This window comes from Myripristis murdjan, chromosome 6 (assembly GCF_902150065.1).
Source record: "Myripristis murdjan chromosome 6, fMyrMur1.1, whole genome shotgun sequence".
In the NCBI taxonomy this organism is placed as follows: Eukaryota; Metazoa; Chordata; class Actinopteri; order Holocentriformes; family Holocentridae; genus Myripristis; species Myripristis murdjan.
In genome coordinates, this window is record NC_043985.1 from 25996705 (window position 1) to 26018246 (window position 21542).

Sequence of the window (21542 nt, forward strand, 5' to 3'; positions counted from 1 at the left end):
GGCAGACGTCAGAGAGGTGATGATGAGGCAGATGAAGGAGTCAAAGAAGAGAGGAGATTAAGGTGGGCATCCATGGGCGGTGAGGCAGGCAGAGTGCCATGCCTCAGTGATCAATCAACAGGCTCCAAGTGTCTGGCCTCTGCACCGACAGCATCGACACAGCAGAGATCAGTGAGGGGCGAGGCCCACGAGCTTGTTCGCCACAAGAGACGCTGCATTATGGACTGCAGGGAAGGGGAGGAGGGGGAGACGAAGGCATTAGAGAAGATCTCCAGAAGGCAAGGGGAGGGAGAGAGAGTGAGAGAGACAGAACAAGAAACACTGAGAGAGAGTGACAGAAGCAGGGTGAAAAAGGAAAGCGAAGGCTGACAATTAGGAAGGTCAAAGGCATTCAATTGTTTGAAGACATTCTGCAGACATTACCGCAGTGCCAGTGAAGTGAAAACACCTCTCCACCAACATGATTGGACACCTACACCAATATTAACCTGTGACAGATCTACTCAGAGCAGGCAACAGTGTCATCTGTGTTTCCATCTGCTCTGCAAATAGCACATCTATGTCACGGTAAATCAAAGAGCTGCACATCTTCCTGTCCAATTTATCTCTCCATATATTGGTTTTGAGGCCATTCCCAGATGAAAGACCGAGGAGAAAAAAGTTCAAAACAAGACACTTGAAAGCTGGCACCTATAGGATATTCCCTGGAGAAACGCATAAAACAGTAAAACGGAAGCAAAACATAAAATCCCCTCCAAGTCTTGAGAGATACGGCATTCACTGACTAATTCTGGCAAACGGTTAGTAGTGATGAAAGCAGGAAATGTTCCCATGGGAACGCAAATGAATGCGCCACTCCTCTCCTCTCCCGTGAAATAAAAAGAGGACCCACAGAAAAACAGCATACCCACACCAAGAATTTTGTTTCCACATCAGTTACTCACATCACTGCATCCATCCATCCATCCATCCAGGCTGCCAGGCTGCCAAGTCTTTCCTTATCTGTCTCTAGTCAAGTGAATGCATCAAAGGTAGGGGATTTGGCAGGAAAGACGGACAGACAGATATGTTTTTGCTTCTGATTTTGCTGCACTTTTTTTCTGTACTGTTGCAATCCATGTTTTATTTCTTTTATTAATTATATCTTTGATTTAAAAAAGAAAAGGGTGTTTATGTAATAGAGCAACAATGGAGGTTGTTTTTCTGTGTTGTTTCTCTCTCTCTCTCTCTCTCTCTTTCTCTAGGGCCTTTGACCAATTAACAAGTCTTTGTTTCTCTCATGGAAACTGCTATTATCATAAAACATTGCTGATGTTGCATGGGTGGCTGTATATAATAGATATGGTGTTAGAACAGCTTATCCACAGACACCAAGTGTAACAGGTAATTGTTATATCTTTAAGCTCCAGCCTTTTAGCTCAAGGCCTCCCCCTCCACTGCGACCGCTACAAAAAAGAGGTTTGGAAAACGAATGAAAGAGTGAATACATTTTCCCACCACAAAAGAATTACATGGAGGAGACGCATCAAGCAATAGCTGAAGTTTGACCTTGAAATAGCTGTAAAGTAAAGGTGTGATCGTTGTAATGACATTTACCTCAACTTTTAAGTTGAAGGTTTAGGTTATTCAGTTAGATTAAGTTATTCTTGTTAAGCCATGAATAAAACCCTGGTTTTATTCGTTTAAATTTCAATGCTAATGATTATCACACAATCCAATTTGCGCCAACAACGTGTAATCTATGCTTCAGAGTTTGTTCTCATTTCACAGAATTGCATGAAACTGTGTTGATCAAAACATTCAATCCTTTTCTCAACCTACTTATAGGGATGTACTAATCCATCAGTCTGGACTGATATTTAATTATCCGTTATAACTGATACTAAGTGAAAATATTGATTCATATCCTCATCTTAGAGATTCGCCTGTATTTTGAAATTCCCATGGCACGTCTGTGTCACCATTTCTGTCCAAGCACACCGCCCTCCTAAACGTTTATGAGTGCAAGTACCAGGCAGATAATGGCAGCCACAGCGAGCAGCCAAGAAAAAGACAATAAAGATATCTCCTCCCCTCTTGGGAATAAACTGAGAAATCACATGTCATATGCAAACAATGCCAGTACGAGATCAAATACTCAATAATCAGGATAAACCTGACCAAGCATCTAAAACAGAAACACCACATTGTAATGTGACTGATTGTGTTAAAAGGCAAAATGACCTTGTCTCACATCGAATCACTGACTTTATGATATCGGAAAAATATTGTATCATTGTCCAGAGAATCGATATAATATCATATGACATGATGAAACCTGTGATTTACACCTACTTAGTTCTTTCCAAGGTCACGGAGGGCTTGAGCCAAGGAAGGCAGTTCACCACAACAAAAGTACAGGCAGATACACACATGGATACCTGTGTGCAATTTAGTCTTCAACCCACCTGACTTTCCTGTGTTTGGACAGAGCAAAGAAACTGTAGCATCTGGATGAAATCCGCGTGAACATGAGAACAACAAACTCTGCATGGAAAGGGACTGACCATCCTTCTTGCTGCGAGATGGCACTGCTAACCACTGAGCAACCGTGCTGCCCCTTCTGTATGGTAGCAAAACCTGATCCTCAAAGCTGACAAAACTGGCGTGAAGCATGATTTCTGTTTACAGATAGGAGATAGATTTGCAGCCATGGACTCACCAGGAATTCACCTCCTGCCCCCTTATCAGCGGTGCACCTTTGCCACTGTCAGTGGTCATCTATCATGTCAGTCCAATGAACAATACCTCATGGAGAGAAAGGGGCTGAGAAATATAAACAGAGAGATATACCAGTGCCATGTCTTGTGACCTAGTGACCCCCTGCCAGCATGACCACAGCATGAAGCTGACTGGTAACAGCGAACAGCCAGTAGCTAAAGGCTCAGCGCTGGCCAAAGATGGAGTAAATCCAGCTGAGTGGGAACCAGAGTGAGTAAAGGGTGAATCTGTGTGAATAGAGCGGGAATCTTTACTCACTTCAGCGGGGTGCCTAAAAGGATCGGGGGCTGTGTAATTCATTCCCCTGCTATCTGGGATTTAGAGGAGGGAAATAAAGCAGAATGCTTTTAAAGCCTGTGAAGGAAAAAAGAAAATGCATGTGTGTGGGTGTGGACTTAGCTATCCATATTGAAGAGATTGATTGTACAACGCGTTGGCATGCCCATTGTGCATTTATGTGTGAGTACTTGTGCACGTATGCGCACGCAGAACTGTGCGTATCTTCAGAAACAGGATTCCACTCTGTCCAGAAATGGTGTCTGGTGCTGGGTGTGAAGACAGCGCAAACCACAGCACTGGACACCTGCCTGGGAATTTACTGTAGGTCCACAGTCTGAGTCTCCGGCCTCTGTGGGCCAACACTGGGCTGACAAATGCCTGAGGGGTGATGGAGAGGATGAGTGAAGGCAGTGAAGCAGCCAGGGGATAAACAATACTGGCCTGAACCCTCAAATAGCCTCATATAACGGAGCTGTCAACATCCCCAAGCTTGAAAAATGACAGAGGAGAATTTACCGTTGCATGGTCATAGAGGCTTTTGGCTGGGTGTAGCTTCATGAGCTGCAATTATGTTCATTCAACTGTCAAGGGAATATACACTGGTGAATAGGGACCAGCAGTTTTAAACTCTCTAAATTGCTGAGATGTAAACATCAGGCAAACCCAGTTCTAGGCCATGAATTTAGGTTTAACCAAGGACTGACAACTGGGCTATTGTCCAAACCCCTATGGACCAGGGGCAAAAATCTGACCTCAAGGGTCATTCCTGTGACTTGTGAAAAAAAAAACTAATGTCTTTTTAATTCAGTTTGAGTTTCTGTGGGTTAGTGTCCTATTTGAAATCCTTTCATAGTCAACCTCCCTTCTCTCTCTCTTTTTCTCTCATATCCTTCCTCTGCTACAGCAGCTGTTCTATACAGTTAGCTCAAGTAGTCATACTGTAAGTGCCTCAGGAGGGACTGACCTACCATTTTCTAAAAACCCTGGGTTCATTTTTTACAGCTTACCACCTTGTTCACTGTGCAACAGAGAGAAATCCATCTCCGACATCCCACCATTTGCCCTTGAGACTGCCCACCTGTAGCAGCCGCTGCCTTCACTCGGAGAGACTCACAGGAACAGGCCGGCAGTGGAATCTTGTCTGATTGAAGGCAAAAGAATTAATTAAAACTGCTTTGGTGACAGGGGGTTGACAGCGCGCTTGTGAAAAGTGTCAGAAAACAAACGCAGTGTGACCTCAGACATTCTGGGATAGGTTGCTGGAGCCCCTGTACCAAATGCCTCATGGGAGATCAAGTTCCACTTGGCTGGTTGAAGAGCCAATCAGCTGGCAGGAGAAAACTCTGTCAACCAAATGTCAGGAATGAGGCCACCGAGTCCCTGCCTGGATCCTCCACCCTGAAACACTCACTGACCATCCTTACTCTTTCAAATCAAGACTAAATTCAGCATGGTAACTGTAAATTGTGTCAAGTGATTCATGCATCCCAATCACTTGGACCTCTAAATTAAATCTGTTTATATTAAAAGCATCATACCACCTGCAACACGTGTGTTTCTATTTACAAATATTTATTACTCAAACCGGGTATGAGCAGCCCTGCTTGTCTTAGTATAAAAATGTAATTATGGAAAATGTCACCAATAACATAATGGCTAGTTCAGTCCTTCATTTCAAGAAAATTGCATCTCTTTACTTTAATCAGCCTTTAGTCCTCCGTCCTAATCAATCCAAAGTAAAAAAAAAAAAAAAAAAAAAAAAAAAAAGGTACCCATGTGCTCAGTTATCCAGTTATCTAAATGTGCCAAAAAGTAGCCAATAGTGCTAAGACAGTACTCCAGATGTACACAAAAGCACCCCAAAGTGGACTCTTTTAGGCATCTGAGCACGATTGGGTGACTCTTTAAAGACTTTGGGGTACTTCTGGGTGTGTTTGGATATATTCACATAACATTTTTAGCACCCTTGGGCACTTTTTGGGTACCGTTTGAGTGCTGTAGGGTACCTGAGCACCTTGAGGTACTTCTGAGTGATTCGGACCTGGAAAAGATGCCACATCATGATGATACAAAATCTAAAATCCCAGATGATATCTAGTCTCATATGACAATATCGATGTAACACTGATATATCGCCGCATCAGGGTGGTACAGTTTGGGATGAAGTGTCACTGAAAGCCTGCAGGGTAGCCGGTATATTGAGTGTGATGGGACTTGTTGATGGGCCGTGTGTTTTACTGTTTACAACCCAGTCTGCCCTCTCTGCTTCTCATCATTCTCAGGCAGGTTTCCCAGTACCAGCACCGGCTCCGTCCCTTCTCCCATAAACTATCGACAAGGCCAAAACAGCATACGGCGGCCATATTTACAGCCCTGAACGCAATTGGAGGTTAACAATGAGGCCTAGCTCCTGCAGTTTATGTGCTGCCATAAAATTGCCAGTATGATTAAAATCTCCTTCAGGTGGAAGACAATGGTGCACACCCTCCCTCGCACGTCTCCCAACTCTTCTCCCCTTCCTCTCCTCGACCTCATTTAGCAGCCCTTTACCTCGTCTAACTGGCCTTTTGGAGCTCGCTGTCTTATTAATGTCTCGGACGGAGCACTGGGAGCTTCTGCCCTTGCCCTTTATATGTGTGCCTGTTTGTGTGTGTGTTATGTGTGTGTGTGTGTGTAGCCTGTCTTTCTGTCAGTGTCTGTCTCTGTGTGAGAGGTCAGAGAGGCATGACATTCTCTGTTGCCCTGTTCTTCTTCCATCTGCCTAAATGTTTTTTTCACTTCTTTCATCCTGCATCCTCCTCTATCTACCTACCTATTTATCTGTTTGGCTGTTCCATTATTTCCCTCTACCTGTTTGGTCACATTACTTAAAGTCCCACAATATTGATATCAATGTATTTAATCAAACACAGTGTTGTATTTCATTCTGTCCGTATCATCCAGCTCTACAGTCCGTCTGTGACTGAACTGCAAAATACCTTGATTTCTTTCTTCCATTTCACGGAAATGGTGACCATGTTTCATCAGTTCTTTTGCAGCTCTCTCCTTTTTCTCCCAGGTTTTCCGTGGAGCCCCATCACTACCCCTCTTCTCCCTCCATCGTTCCTCTAAAATCTCTCCCTTCCCTCTCTCCCTCTCATCAGGTACGTGAGATGAAGGGAGAGACCCTGGGGAGCAATCTGCCACTGACAGGGTAAGCAGGGAGAGGAGCACCGAATCCACAACTCATCCATATTCACAACAAACAAATACGCACACACACACACACACACACACACACACACACACACACACACACAAACACACGCACGTACGCACACACACAGAGGTGCATATGCATACATACTCGTGCAGGCATACACAAGCTTATGTAAACCAATGGCGCAAGGACAGAAAAATACACACATGTGCACACACACAAACACACACACACACACACACACACACACACACTCACACAATATCCTACTTTATCTAACCTTAGTGTCAGACTGTCAGGAACAGGAGTAACCACCTGGAGACTTCCCTGGTGGGGGAAACACACACACACAAACACACACTCACTTTGTGACTACATTAAAATCTACTGCAGTTGCCATATCCAAAAAGCAGGTGGCCAGAGAGATATTCTCTGTCTTTCAAAAAAGTAAAGCACCCCCCAGTTGGATCCTGTCACCGAAAAACCTGACACACTCCGTCAACAACTATTTAAGCCGCAATGTTGGTGATTTGACGGGAAAGAGGGGTGCAGAGGCAAACGCTGGCTGCTCAAGTCGAGCATTTCACAAAGGCAGAGAAAGTAATTACTCCCTCCATGGAAGTAAGATCTCTGCTCCTCCGCTCATCTGTTCTTGTTACTTCTGATTTCATCTAGTTTCCCCTCCCCTCTTCCTCTCTCTCTCATTCTTCTCCTCCTCTCCTCTTCTGTGTCACCTCTGCTTCCCTCTGTCCCATCGTTTCCTCCTTCCCTCCAAATTAACTCTCCCTGTCTCACCCGTTTGTTGCCATTACCGTCTTTTTCCCACCGACAAACTGAAAACGCGTGGACCCGGTGAAGACCGTAGCGTATTACTACTAATTGTTATCAAAAATTTAACGTGCGCCGATGTCGAGCAGGGTGGCGCGAGCAAAGGTGTGTGTATTCCCTGCAACTTGAGATCTGTTCACTTAATGACAGTTCATGCCAGATGGAGGAGTGCAGAAATTGCAGAGATAATTACGAGACAGGAAAAGGTGAGGAAACTCGAATAAATGGCCCGGTAACCACGAACCCATAACTTGTTAGCTCGCTCTGTGCACAAATTGGGATCGCCGCTATTCAATTTGAGGTTTTTCCCCAGGAGTTTTGCTATCAGTTCTGTGTCTTTATAGCGCGGCTTTCATTACGCTTATCACATAATTTCACGTCTCTTCTCTCACCTTGAGGAAATCCAGCTTCAAACTGTTTCAAATTTAAAATGAGCAAAGGAAGAGCAAACCCAGTGTTAACAAAGGGAATAAATTGGGAACGTGCAACCCAAAAGGCACTCGTGAAAACACACAAACAATCGTATTTTACAGTGTAGTCCTGCTCTTGACATTTGAATGTCCAGTGTGTGGGTGTGCACTTAGCTATCCAAATGACAGTAACACAGATGAGAGCATTTTTCGTTTTGTTTTGTTTTTAACCAATTTTTAATCACACTGGTTTGGTTATGCTGCATGAAGACTTTGAAAATTTGAACCAGATGTTTTCATATCTTTTTGGCTGCTGTTTGTTGAAGCAGCTAATCAACTCAGTAATAACAGATACAGCTACAGTTTGTGGGACCCTCTCTCTCTCTGATGGACCGTGTCCACAAGATCAGTCATTTCCACAATTCCCATTCATTGTTTGTAAGCAGTCATGCAATGAAATGCATTCTGGTAGCATTGTGCTGCGTTTGCGCCACATTGGCCTCTCCTCATTTGCATAAAGTTGAGGTCTAGGCTACTTAATGCAAATGAGGGGTGTCCAGCACAACTCAACACCTCTGAAAAATCCTGACAAACTTTCAAACTAACCATCATCGATGTAAAATGAAGACAGATTCAGCAAATGCATGTTTTTTCACTGCAAAAACTCAAAATCTTACCAAGATTATTTGTCTTATTTCAAGTCAAAAATGTCTTATTTCTAGTCAGAATATCTCATTACACTTAAAATAAGACATGATCACCTCAGAAGTAACTTGTTTTTAGACAATTTTCACTTGTTTCAAGTGAAAATTCACTTGAAACAAGTGAAAATTTGCTTGTTTCATTGGCAAAATTTGCCAGTGGAAAAAGTGAAAATTAGCTAGAAACAAGAAACAAATTTTGCCAATGAAACAAGCAAATTTTCACTGGTTTCAAGCAAATTTTCACTTGAAACAAGAGACAATTGTCTAAAAACAAGGTACTTCTGAGGTGATCATGTCTTATTTTAAGTGTAATGAGATATTTTGACTAGGAATAAGACATTTTTGACTTGAAATAAAACAAATAATCTTGGTAAGATTTTGAGTTTTTGCAGTGTTTTGCACCTAAAATGTTTTCAGAAGCACATTTTGCTGTACTATTTTAGCAAAATAAAAGAAAGTTTCCAAAAGAGCCGCCATGTCTGGTTTGAAATCCGGGAGAGGACAGCACTAGTGAAGTGTTTGTCCAATCAAGTGCAGCTAGGAAGTGCTTGCGCGGTTGTGGGAGAGAGCAAAAATGTCAATAATCAGGAGCGCCACGCCCATCAAGCCTCCAAAGCTAGTAAGCAGCATGACACCTGGCATCAAATACAAGCCCCTGTGGAAACGTACCATGAATATGATGCAAGAAAAGATAGCTTTTGGCTCAAGTATTCCTTTAAACCAAATTTCAGTGTAGTCTCTGCTGAACTGCCGGCTTTACAGAGTTCTTATCAGAAGCCGGTGATCTCCTCCATCACCTAAAGTCACTTACTCCGAGGACGCCACTTAACTCCCGGTTTCACTTCCACTGAGTGTTTTAGACACCAGCCAGAGGCGGAGGTAGAGAAGAAAATAGAAAGAGAGAGGGATGAGTGGGTGAAAAGTGTTAGGTAGAGCCTGGATACTTGTTACAACTCTTCTAAAAGAGTTTTGAACCGAAGACACTGAATTTCATATTCTAACTTTACAGTGTTAGTAAGCAGTAGGTGGTATCAGTATACAGTAGCTCCACTGCAGCATATTTGCTTATACTGGAACACACCAGCGACACCACGCAGTGTGTGTGCGTTATGCATGTGTGTGAGAGAGAGCGCCTGTGTGTCCCTGATTAGATTAGACTACATTAGATTAGATTAGATTAGACTACATTAGATTAGATTAGAAAAGCTTTATGATGTGCTCAGTGGGGCAATTTGTTTATCTTAAATACGCACTTACAAGAGACAAAAGTTATTCCAACATTCACCGCAATTACACCACACAGGAGAAGTGTAATCAAAAACTAAACTAAAGTGTACAGTAGGGGTTTTTATAACCGTATGACCCGACACCTGACCTGTTTGGGTTCAAATCCACGTTTTTATGTGGACAGTCAGGTCCAAGTCAGGTCCCCTTCTATTGCTTTGGGTCCCAGATCTGTTTAACTTGATGTGTAATACCCAGTGGATCCAAGAAGACCTGACCGCAATCAGACAGCACTGAACATGATCGACTGAACAAGCGCGGGCTGGAAAATAAGGTGAAAAAACCCCCCCAAAAAACGATGTTGTTATTATGGTTCAAAAGGGCAAACAGTCAATGTTACCTCTATTGTGTTAGATGCAACAAAACGGCAAAGTTGATTCGAAATGAAATCACATTCATCATCTGGCAAGGTAACAGCGAGTGGACTTTTTAGATGAAATAACGTGTGGATTAGCCATTCTGTTTCAATCAGCAAGAGAGGAATAACAGAAAACCTGCTGCTGTATTTTACCAACTTCCTTGTCCAGGAAGATGGATTATATGCACCACAGCCAGGTAGAGGGGAGAGGTATTTTAAATATGTATTACATTAGGTAAAACACAAGGTTTTGCTTTCATAACTTGTAAATTAACATTAACTTGTAAATAGTAATCAGCTCCTGGTCGGGTTCGGGTCCAACATTTCTCGGTTCTGCATGGGATAACAGACAGGTCTGGTTCCTGAGTGCCCTTCCATTTCTTTTTCACTTTTTGGGCAAAACCTCTACTGCACAGTGTGCAATACTAACACAACTTCAAGATTTCAGTGCTTCTGTTATCAACCCCCAGGTGACACGCATATATCAAGATAAAGTACATACTATGGTGCATACCCTATACACATTTATGTCTCAGTAAAGTGCATATAATATAAATTGCACTCCACACTGCATCGGGTTTAAGCGCAAAATATCATGAGTTAAATCAGCACCTGAAGTCTCTGGCTGAGTGATTGTGCAAAATGACTCTGCTGAGACTCAGTAGCATTATTCTATTTCTTTTTAGGCTGTCTATTAATCTTTGGGTGCGCTCAGCCTCGGGGGTTTCTCTGTTTGTCTTTATCCCTACCATTTTTTGTCATTGTCTGAATTTTCTGGAATGGCAGCTTTAGAGAGCTATTAGCGGAGCACAAAACATTAGTGGAGCTTAAAAGAGAAAGGAAAAAAAGGGAGAAGGGACTCCGTGCCCCTGACCCATATTACTGCACATTAAACACACTGAAACATCATGTTCTCTCTCTGTCTCAATTGTCTCTGTCTCTCTCACACGCACACACACACGAGCTTGACCAGCGTGTCGAGCTTATCAGGCCTAAAGACATGGACTGCAGGTTTGACCTTTGGCATTGACATTTTCCAGCTGAAGGAACGGTGCTCAGTGCTTCCCTGGAACAACCTCCAGTTGACTGCAGGTGTCAATTATCTTGCTTTGGATTTCCTGTGGAAATTGGTACTGATTGAACAGAACACTCTAGAGACACACACACACACACACACACACACACACACACACATACACAGGCACAGGAACACGCATGTACGCACATACACACACACACACACACAGAGGTCAAGCATGGTGGGAACAAAGAGCTGGTAAATGGGTTTGTAAATAATAAATGAAGAGCAATGCAGTCTTAAGGGTAAACGGCGCTGACAAACAGCCTCTCTCTCTCTCTCTCTCTTTCTCTCTCTCTCTCTCACACACACACATAAAGACACACACACTTCTCAGCAAAGAACATAATGCTTGCTCCAAATAAACCAGTATTATAGATATCCATAAATGGAGCACAGTCTTATACTGTGCAGATCATAAATCCAAATAACTACTGACTGCAATAGACCAATTCTATCTCCTGTATTGTGATCATGATGATTTAGGGCTTGTTTACCGTCCAAGTGTGCACACAGTTCATCTAGGTGATCATCACTTGAAGTAAACTTAATCCATCACCAGTCGTTTAGGGAACAAATGACGAGGCAATGTTATTAAAATTCATAAAAAGCATGCCGTAAACTTTTTGACACGTTTTAATGACCTCAGCAGAATGCTTAGAGCGCAGCTGAATATTTGAGCTCCAGTGCACGAGACCGCCTGACTCGGAGAGCTGCTTTTCATTTGACTGTCACAGAAGAGGAGCCCCAACACTATCAGGCAGGTTTAGAGTTTAGAGAGCGGCCGTTTAGAAAGCCCGCGCCTGTTCCCCTCCGTGACTCTTATCTCTTCAAGCACATTTCCTAAAGCCTTGACTTAAATCGATTTTGAAGACGACTGCATTTTAGGAAATGAGATATATCGTTTTCTTCACTCGGCCGGTCCCCGCATGCAGCTAACAGCTAGTCGACAGCCACTCAGAGATATCGTAACAATTTGGGTCTTAACTTTAACTGTGTTTGGGTTTCAAACGCCTGTGGTTCCAAAATGTGTGTGGCCATTTGCATATTGTCTACTGGTTAAACTGCGTAATGCACAACGTTCTGTCAGGTGATGAATTCAACACCAAACATACATTTTCAAAGATCAGTGTCATGATGGGTTGTTGATTAAGAGGAAAACAGAGATCAAGATCTAATAAGGTCTAATAAGTGTCAAGAACCAGTGCCAAATGAAGTGCCACCTCCTGATTGGTTGGAGCTGAAACACGGACAAGCTCTAGGACAAATATTAATATGATTGGCTCTTAACTGTCTCATTTATTTTATTTATTCACTCACTTCTAAGGCACCTCAACAGCTCGGTATAATGACATTTTCTAACAGGCCCCGAGCAACGATGTAGCAGACGATATTCTCTGTAAACGCTCTGTGCATTTCAATCATGGCAGGGAGGTCAAAATTACAACGTGCAATTTTTTTTTCTTTACATCAAAATGACAGCGAATAAATAGGAATTTTTATACAAAGTCTGCGTCTGGCTGTGACCCCGTCTACATCCCGAACACTAGCGTCTTTTCAGTGATGCTGCAACCTTCAATTATCTGTTAACTGCCAATTAATCCGTAAAAAAATGTCTGTAAAATGTTTAAAAAACAAAAAAAAGTGACAAGCGCCTATTAAAAGATACGAGAACCCAAAGTGAGGTGTCAGAATTGGTTATTTAGTCTGACCAGCAGCTAAAGAGAAAAAGCATTGCATTCTACACGTAAAGAAAAGCAAGTAAATCTTAAACACCAACACTAAAACGGATTCATTTTCCACTGACTGCCTGATTCACTGACTTATTGTTTCAGCACTATTTTTAAGTCGTGTTTGGAGCACTTCTGAACACAAATTTGCTTTGAGCCGTGGCAAGCAGTGAGCTGAGTTGTAGCAATCAGGTGCGGGGAAGACAACAAAGACGGAAAGTAGTAAGAAAAGAAAAAGAAAGCACAGCAAAATGCGTGAAAGACAAAACCCACTCAGTAACATCGGTAAGCATCAGCACTGCCTTTGTTACTGTGGATTGTCTGCATTCGTCATCGACTTCCTCAGCACCTGCTGTGGGCTTTATGTATGCCGGCTGCCTCAGCCTCAGGCTAGACGCCATTTCAAGGTAGACAACTCATCAAGATGAGTGACAAGTGCCGGGGCGTGAGTTTGCTTAAGTGAGGGTGAGGAGGGTGGGACTAATAATAAATTCCCTGCCTTAAGGCGAACACTTGCACATGAGAACTTTTAAGCGTTCAATAGTGTGGGTCTGCTTTACTGAAGTGGTTACAAATACAGCTCGGTGCAGTTTATGTAAAAAAAAAAAAAAAAAAATGTTGCCTGAAATGGGGCAATCTCATAAAATACTTGGAACTTCAGCATGGATCTAATTTGAAGCAGTGCAGAGCGTTTGACTGCTAAAGCAACGTTTTTACTGGATGTGATTCCTCAAAATACCAGCTCATCCTCATCCAGTTATCCAGTTAAGGAAAGGGAATCTAATTTCCAAAATAGAGGTTATTTCCTTTTGATGTTAAACCCTCACTTTGATGGCATGTGCTGACCTGACAACTAGAGAGAATTAGTTGAACATAAAAGCTTAATTCTGCTTGTTAATATTTCTCGAGTGCAGGCAGATGACAATAGCTCTCAAACCCAATTACCCAATTCTCTTCCAGGAACACATTAACAAAACCTCTTATACCTTCTTGGTATGAGGCCAAAAGTGATTATACCTGACGTTACAAGTGTTTCAAAGGTAGCAGTAGGTGGTGATGGGTGGACAACCATTGCATAGGATTAATACCTCAGAGGTATGCTATTATATCAGCATAATACAGCGCTGATAAAAAGTTAAGTATCAATGAAATCCTCAGCAAATACCACTATTACCCACCCACTGTGGGTTGGAGTGTCATACTGTGGAGTGCTAATGACCTCCGGCAATGTTTGAAACTCCGTCTTATGCGCTGCTGTTGGATCGCTCGCTCTGCTTTCATATCTCTCGTCACGACTGCTATCACAAAATACTTGAGGAGGAGGGTGGACTGCATAATCTCTGAAAAAATCTGCAATATCTGTTGGACTATGACTTTCTAAAGCTGGAAACATCACCATTATTCCCTGCAGTGGGCGGGGTCAAGAGGCTAAAGTGTAGGTGGGCTTTAGTGAGACAAAGGAAAAGTTTTTTCGGAACGATAAAACTGATCACAGATGTCATCTCTCTAATGTTTTCTCGCCTACACTAGCCGATTTCAAACGCCCTTAAACCTGTATCTGTATCTCTGTGTTTCGCATCATCCTTAATCTCTTTTCCATTATGAAAGGAGGGGGGGCCCCCTCTGCTTTTTTTTGGGTGCCGGCAGAATGGAGCGCTAATCAGTGGGTACACAGAGAACAGAGCGCAGAGTGTTTGATGATAATTAAGATCTGGACTGTGATTGCCGGGACCCTGATGAGTTCCTCCACACATCGATGAGCAGCAAACTTCATCGTGGCCGTCGTTAGAGAGACGTGGGTGGTTTGGGGGAGGGCAGAGGACAGAGAACAAGGAAGAGCAGCTACGCTCGTGCGGATAGGGAGAATTGTTTGGGATGCTGAGGCGCTTCACAACGTGCCCGGGTATTTGTCTCTGACGGGGACGACGACAAGAGAGTCACAAACTCAGACAAGGATTGATAGAAAGACTGAGGTGGGAGCTCCTGAAGCACAACACATTCTCTCCAGCTTTAGGTGCAGTGAGACGCAGTCACTAATTTGACTGGAGGGGAAAGAAAGAAAGAAAGAAAGAAAGAAAGAAAGAAAGAAAGAAAGAAAGAAAGAAAGAAAGTGATGTTCACTCGATAACATGGTTGAACATCAGCATCGCCTTTGTTGCTGCAAATTGCGTTCATCATCTGCTTCTCCAGCACCTGTTGTGGCCTTTATGCACACCAGCTGCCTCGGGATAGACGCCATTTCAGAGCACGCAGCTTGACAGGAAGTCGACTGGTACAATTTTGACAATGAATATTTATATTATTACTTCAGCGTTTCAGTCATTTATCAAGAAAAAAAAATCATTTGCTGATTACGCTTTCACTTGCATCAATAAAGTGCAATGACTTTCTCACTTTTCGCCATTTATATCATGATAAAAATGAATACTTGGGGGTTTTCATTGGCTGTTGAGGAAATTTGAAGACATCACTTTGACAGAAAAGAAAAAGAAAAGAAAAAGAACGAAAGAATGAATGAATGAAAGATGATCGATTGAGTCAATCAACATAAGATTATTAGATATTATTAGTCATAATAAGTTGTAATTCTGATTATCAGTTAATAAAAAAATCCCCAATCCATGTTAATTACAGCTTTAGGCCTAATATGATCAATACGATGCTAACATTTGCTTATTTTTCTCCAATCATATCATTATAAAAGTTATTATTATTATTATTTATATATTATTTATATATTATTAGTATTCATTTACTTATGTATTTTTGGATGCTGGACTAAAGAAGCAGATTGAAAACATAATTTTGGCCTCTGCTGACTTCCCATGTGCATTTGTTATTATTTCTCTGTAGACTAAATAATTAATCAATTCACAAAAAAAATTGGTAAATCGACTTTGAAACAGACATTAGTTGTGCCCTGAAAGAAATACAGAAAGAAAGAAAGAAAGAAAGAAAGAAGGAAAGAAAGAAAGAAAGGAAGAAAGAAAGAAAGAAAGAAAGATGTGCTAAAACAATTAGTTGATTAATTGATTTAGTCAGTCGACAGAAAATTGTTATAATTTTGATCACTGATTAGTTGATTTACTCATTTATCTAGTACATTTTTTTAGTTTCAGGCCTGCATAGTTGCTGGACTAAGGATGCAGTTTGAGGACTTCGTTTCAGGCTCTGCTAACTTCCCGTGAGGAAGACAGACAGAAAGAAAGAGAGGAAGAGAGACTCACTGCCGCCTCGTCCTCCCTGCTGTCACTGGTGTCCTCACTCTTGTGGTGTCCGGCGGAGGAGCGAGTGTCCCTCTTTCGGCTGGCATCTGTCCCCTCCGTCTGTCTCTCTCCATCTGGACCAAGGAGAAAGCACAGGGAGACCGGTCAGCCCTCCTCATCACGCACCATTATCATCAGCGCTGCCTCCGTTATCACCAATCCTGACTGTCATCATCATCATCATCACCGTGATCGTCATCCTCATTTCTCATCATCACCGCTACCATCATTTATAGTGCCACTGTCATCAGCGACGTCTTCATTATCGTCATCATCTTTGCCACCAATAACGCAGACTTATCCCTCATATTTATCCTGCTGAGCCTCTCCGCTGTAATCAAAGCGGATCAAAGTTTCAAAAGACTAAGGAGATTAAGTGGCAAGAGAAATATCAGTGCAAAAAATAAGACGAGCGAAGAGAGGAGAATAAAAGCCAATCCAAAGGGAGAAGTGTGCAGAGCGGAGTGAAAATAAAAAAGGAAGCAGAGGGGGGGGAGAGCGAGAGACGGACAGACATAAAGAAGAGTTTTTCTTGTTGTGAAGTGGAGCTGTTGGGATGCTGTCATGCTACAGATGGATTATGGGACTTCTGTGGCATGATGATGACAGTTGCCTTGGCCGAGAGAGAACAACCAGAATTTAAATCCAGTCATTATGGGAGTGTGTGTGTGTGCATGTGTGTGCTTGTAACAGAGCATATGGCTAAAACTCCCATCTCTCAGGGCCACCAAGTGAAACACACACTTTCTCTCCCTCTCTCTCTCTCTCTCTCACTCTCTCTCTCACACACACACACACGTCATGGATGATCAAGCCAGAGCACAATTCAATACAGAGCGGTAACAGGATATTCAACACTTTATGAGTGCCTGGTTATTTAGGGCTACAAGGACTGAATGGATCGCCATAAGGGTTTCGATATACCTCTGCACGGAGTTCATATAAAAAAGAATCCATATTCCCTCCAATCTCCTTTTATTTGTCCCACACTGCACCGGGTCCCGTTTGGCTGCGGTGGTTCAGGAATGCATAACATTGCCATGATTTGGACGGGCTGCCATAAAAGGTGGCGCCTGTGCCATTGACGCTGTCATAAAAAGCAGGAGGGGGAACTTTGTGCGGTCCCAAATGCATTTCGGCGGAAGTGGACGGCAACCGTGCACACAGCAGCACACACACACACACACACACACGCACACACACATATAGAGAATGGGATTGTGATTAAAAGACAGAGTGGGTAGCTATAAAGCATAATGAGAGCTAATGGTTTTCCAATATGTCCCCTAAACGCAGCCTGAGTGGGCTGATTTGTGTGTGTGTGTGTGTGTGGTGTGTGTGTGATGCAGTCAAGAAGAACAGGGGAGACGGATAGGTGCACTTGTACCCGCTAACTCTTCATTAACATGAAAGCGGAAGGTAGAAGGCAGCAATATGACAAATTTTAAAAAACAAACAAACAAACAAACAAACAAAAAAGCAATGACAAGAGACAAGGAAAAAGCGAACGCTGAAGTTTTTTTGGTTTTGTACAGCTTGTTTTCCATCACATGAGAATCTCAAGCTAACATAATCTGTGTCAAGGATTTGTTTTCCTCATTTGTTTGGATATCGTCTCGCCTGTCTCTCTCCATTCCCCTTGCAATTGCACTGATTGCCAGACAACTGTAATATAAATCCGCTTTGATCTGGGAGTCGTCGCTTGTTGCTGAATAAAGGGAAGAGATGAGAAAATCAACACGCTCCGAACGCATCTGCTTATTAACCTGCCGGGGGCTTCGTTCCCTTACGTCTCACTATATGGAAACTATACGCTCTCTGACCCCTCTCTCTCTCTCTCTCAGCTCAAAGTGCAGGAAAAGTTCACCAAAAAATAAAGAAAGAAATAAAGAAATAAAAAAAAAAAAATGCATCAAAGCGACAGAAAAAGTTGAGGTAGCTTTCAGTGGCTCTCGCTGAGTGCCATTTTCATGTCAACAAGGCCACTTGAGCCCATGGTATGGCGTTGTGAAAGCCATCAGCCAGCAGACATCTTGACATGGACGGGCTAAGTACGGCCTCCGGGGGCTCTGAAAGCTCCGCCAGATCAAAGAGCAAGCTCCAGAGTGTAGCCACGCCGAACTCGGCTGCACTTCCACGCTGAACGGCTTCACTTTCGAGCCTCGCTTTCTTGTCATCGTCACGACAAAAACAGCGAGCTACACTTCGACTTCCATTTCTGGATCTTTATTCAAATGCGAAGTCGTGCTGAAAGTTAGATTTCAAGTGGAGTATTTCAATTTCAAAAACAAAAAACAACAACAAAAAAAAAAACTTGGATATGCAAATACTACACAACAACTTGCCCAAACTCAACCTATTACCTAATTGGTTCAAGTCTACTATATGTGAAAAGCTACGAGGTAAATAGACAGTTTTGCATGATAGAGGCTTGTGATGTATTTTTACCTCCTGCCAGTGTTTTGAATGCAGACCCTATGTTTTTTTTTTGTTTTGTTTTGTTTCTCTCTGGAGTGAATACTGCATGAGTCACTGCATGCGTCAACTCTCAGCATAGTTGCACTTCAACCATTTGATTTAAGACTATTACGAGCAAGCAATGCACCAGGGAGTGAGGTGAGCTTCCCCTCTGCCTTGCCTCATTTATGTAAGCGCTCATCTTCAAATATGAATGAGGATGCAGAACCGCAGAAAACTTTATCTCTGTCTTGCTTCCAAATATGATAAGTGACGGCCTCAAAACCAAAAGTGGAGACCTGAAAGAAAAAAAAAAATCCCACTGACCAAAACTCAACCGATAACTGCCTTAAACCTGCAAATAATATAGGCTAGACATCCAATATTTATAAATGCCTAAAGTTGATGGCGATGTGTTATTTTTCCTGTGCAGAAGGAATTAATATTCATGTCAAAGATGCTCAAACTGACAGACAAATCCATCACAGTTCTCCTTCGCAGCCGCCATAAACAGAGGGAAGATTAAGAGCATCGGGGAGATGGGAGGAAAATCACATATGGAAACATCAACCAGATGTCAGAAAGCGGTTATCCAACAAGAAAAGCAGAATCAACGGAGAATTCACTTTCAAATCATTTCTCTTCACAGAAAACTTTTCATTGTCCCCCAAGCATTGTCTTTTGAAGTTTGAGGAAAACTGCATTTTTGACTGAACGTATTTCTTGAGAATATGAGAATGCAGATATAACACAGCTCTGCAGCATAGACAGAAAAAAAAAAAAAAAAGCAGAATGTGATATGGATATAATTTGCCGTTCTATTTATATCATTAGCTCCATCCACATCATTTGTGCTCATCACCCCTTTATGTGAATAAATGTTTTAAAAATTTAAAGAGAGCATTCATTACTAATATATTCTTCAGTAATCTCAGCAGGAGGTCCAAACTGTAAGCATGTCTAGAGTGTGTGTGTGTGTGTGTGTGTGTGTGAGAGAGAGAGTGTGTGTGTGTGTGAATCTATGTGAGCACTGTGGACAAATGTTCAAACACTCTTTGCTAACACATCCCTCAACACCCCCTGAGGGCTGTTAGAACTAAAAGCATCTAGAAATAAATGTGTGTGTGTGTATTTGTATAAGTGGCCTGTGTGTGTCCAGCCTCAATTTACATGTGCACGCGTGCATGTGTTGGCATGCGCTTATGTGCTGGTAGCCGACATGAAAAGTTGACATCCTGCAATGAGAATTAGTCATAAATAATGCTCCCGCAAGTTCCCCTGTGGGGAGGAAGCCGAGGTTTGTGGAACAAATCCCACAGCACTGTGAGGGTGAATCAGCCGTCCAACTGTAAGGAAGGTCCTTTCATCCCACGCTGGGACTGCTGCTCCCCTGAATAACCGCTGTGCAGTGCTTTAATTCAGTCACGTATATCCGTGCACACTTACACTCACACATAACACATGCACATTTATGTGGACAGAGAGCTCAAACACAAGGATGAATTGAAATACAGACCACTCTTCTATCAGGCATTTAGATGCATCCTGGGTAATGAAATTGTAATCATAAAATGCATTGAATCCAGGCGCAAATGCACCAAAGGCGCAATGATCTGACCATCTAATACACCATTTCCACCTGGAGTTAATACACGAGTGAATTCAATCATGCTTGTCACTTAAAAGCCCAGGTGTCAGTGCACCCAAACACATTATGGACAGATTAAAATATAAGTTTCCCAAGTGTAAATAGAAAAGTTTCTTCAAGCGACATATGTAGTATGTGGTTCTTTACTCCTCCCAGAACATTACGTTCACAACCGCAAAAAAGTAATAGTCCACTTGTTTATTCTGAACTTCCATCATTGGTCGGATATAAATAAGACTCACGACAGTACAAGAGACAGGCATCTCCTTTGATTGTGCACATAATTTGCATATTGCAAGGGAAAGAAATCAGATGTCTATCCACCTGACAAAGGCACATTTTTGATAAATATGATGTGAATCAGTTGTATCAGCTGCATGTCACATGTAAAGCCGGTTATAAACAGGCACTTTTGACCATTTCTGCCATTTGAGGAGGGTTCTTAAAGTGCCCATAACCACCTGCTCATACATCACATCACTGCCACCGCCAGTGTTCATGATTTGAAAGAGCCATTCATATGGGTCATTTGTAAGATTGGGGCTGCTCGTCAAGTTACATTATTACATGAAATTTTTCTTACTTTTCGAAATGGAGGTCATTCTGTCATTCTGTGGAGAGCAGCAGAGGAGAGAGCGGCTTCGTGCAGCTGCTTTCCTGCCGGCTGCTGTCAGAGCCACTGCTACCCAGAGGACTGTATGTATGTGTCTGTATTTCATGTGTTGTGAGTCTCTCTCTCATTATAATCTGATCATTAAAGACCAGGGATACAAATCCTTGGCTTGACATTGATTCTGTTTCAGCTCACAAATCCCTACTTGGCATTTCAAATTGAACAATTTCTCCTTTTTTGGGGATGGTTCAATTCGATTCAAGTCAGTGATTCCATTCAGTGCTTTAGCCACAACTTTATATCCATGAAACATTTGCAAGTTGGAAAAAAATCAGACAACAAAATTACTTTAACATTATGTATTCTAAAAAAAAAAAAAAAAAAAGAAAAAAAAATTATAGTTTTCTGTGAATGATTTAAAAATTGAAGAGTGTTCTGCAACCCCCACTCACTGTGACCCTGAGGAGGAATAAGCTGTTTCCCCAAATAACTGCAGAGCACAAAGTCCGACACAAGTGCAGGGCAGGGCAGGGCACCACGGTGCGGCGTGCAGCAGCCAGGAGGCGAGGTCGCCCCGCACCCTGCGGCCAGCTGCAGAGACGGAGGCGTCCGTCCCTGCGGCTGCGGCAGGGCTTCCTCGCGCCTCCATGCCAGCTCTAATGAAGTAATGAAAAGCCGACTGGCAGGTTAATGGGAGCCAATCAACTGTGAGCTCCGGCACCAGCAGGCCTGTTGTCATGGTGACTAGGCAGAATACCAAGCGTTTAGGAGCTTCCGTGCCGATGTTCTGCTGGAGCCTAATCTGTTCATGTCCCCTGGTCCGAAAAACAGCAGCACTACTTACTGTGCAGATAAGGCACAGAGGAAGGGGGGGGGGGGGAAACTTCCCTAACCTCCAGAGGACAGAGATAGTGAGTGCTTTTTGGAG

General features: G+C 42.7%; 1 protein-coding gene across 1 annotated transcript in view; it reads right to left on the bottom strand.

The window, feature by feature from the left end:
* The window catches only part of b4galnt4a (beta-1,4-N-acetyl-galactosaminyl transferase 4a), a 184718-nt gene that overhangs the window by 112216 nt on the left and 50960 nt on the right, over positions 1-21542 (bottom strand). The window contains exon 2 of the mRNA XM_030054584.1: positions 15858-15970. Within this exon, the coding sequence (XP_029910444.1) occupies positions 15858-15970 (113 nt within the window). The remainder of the gene's footprint in view (positions 1-15857; positions 15971-21542) is intronic.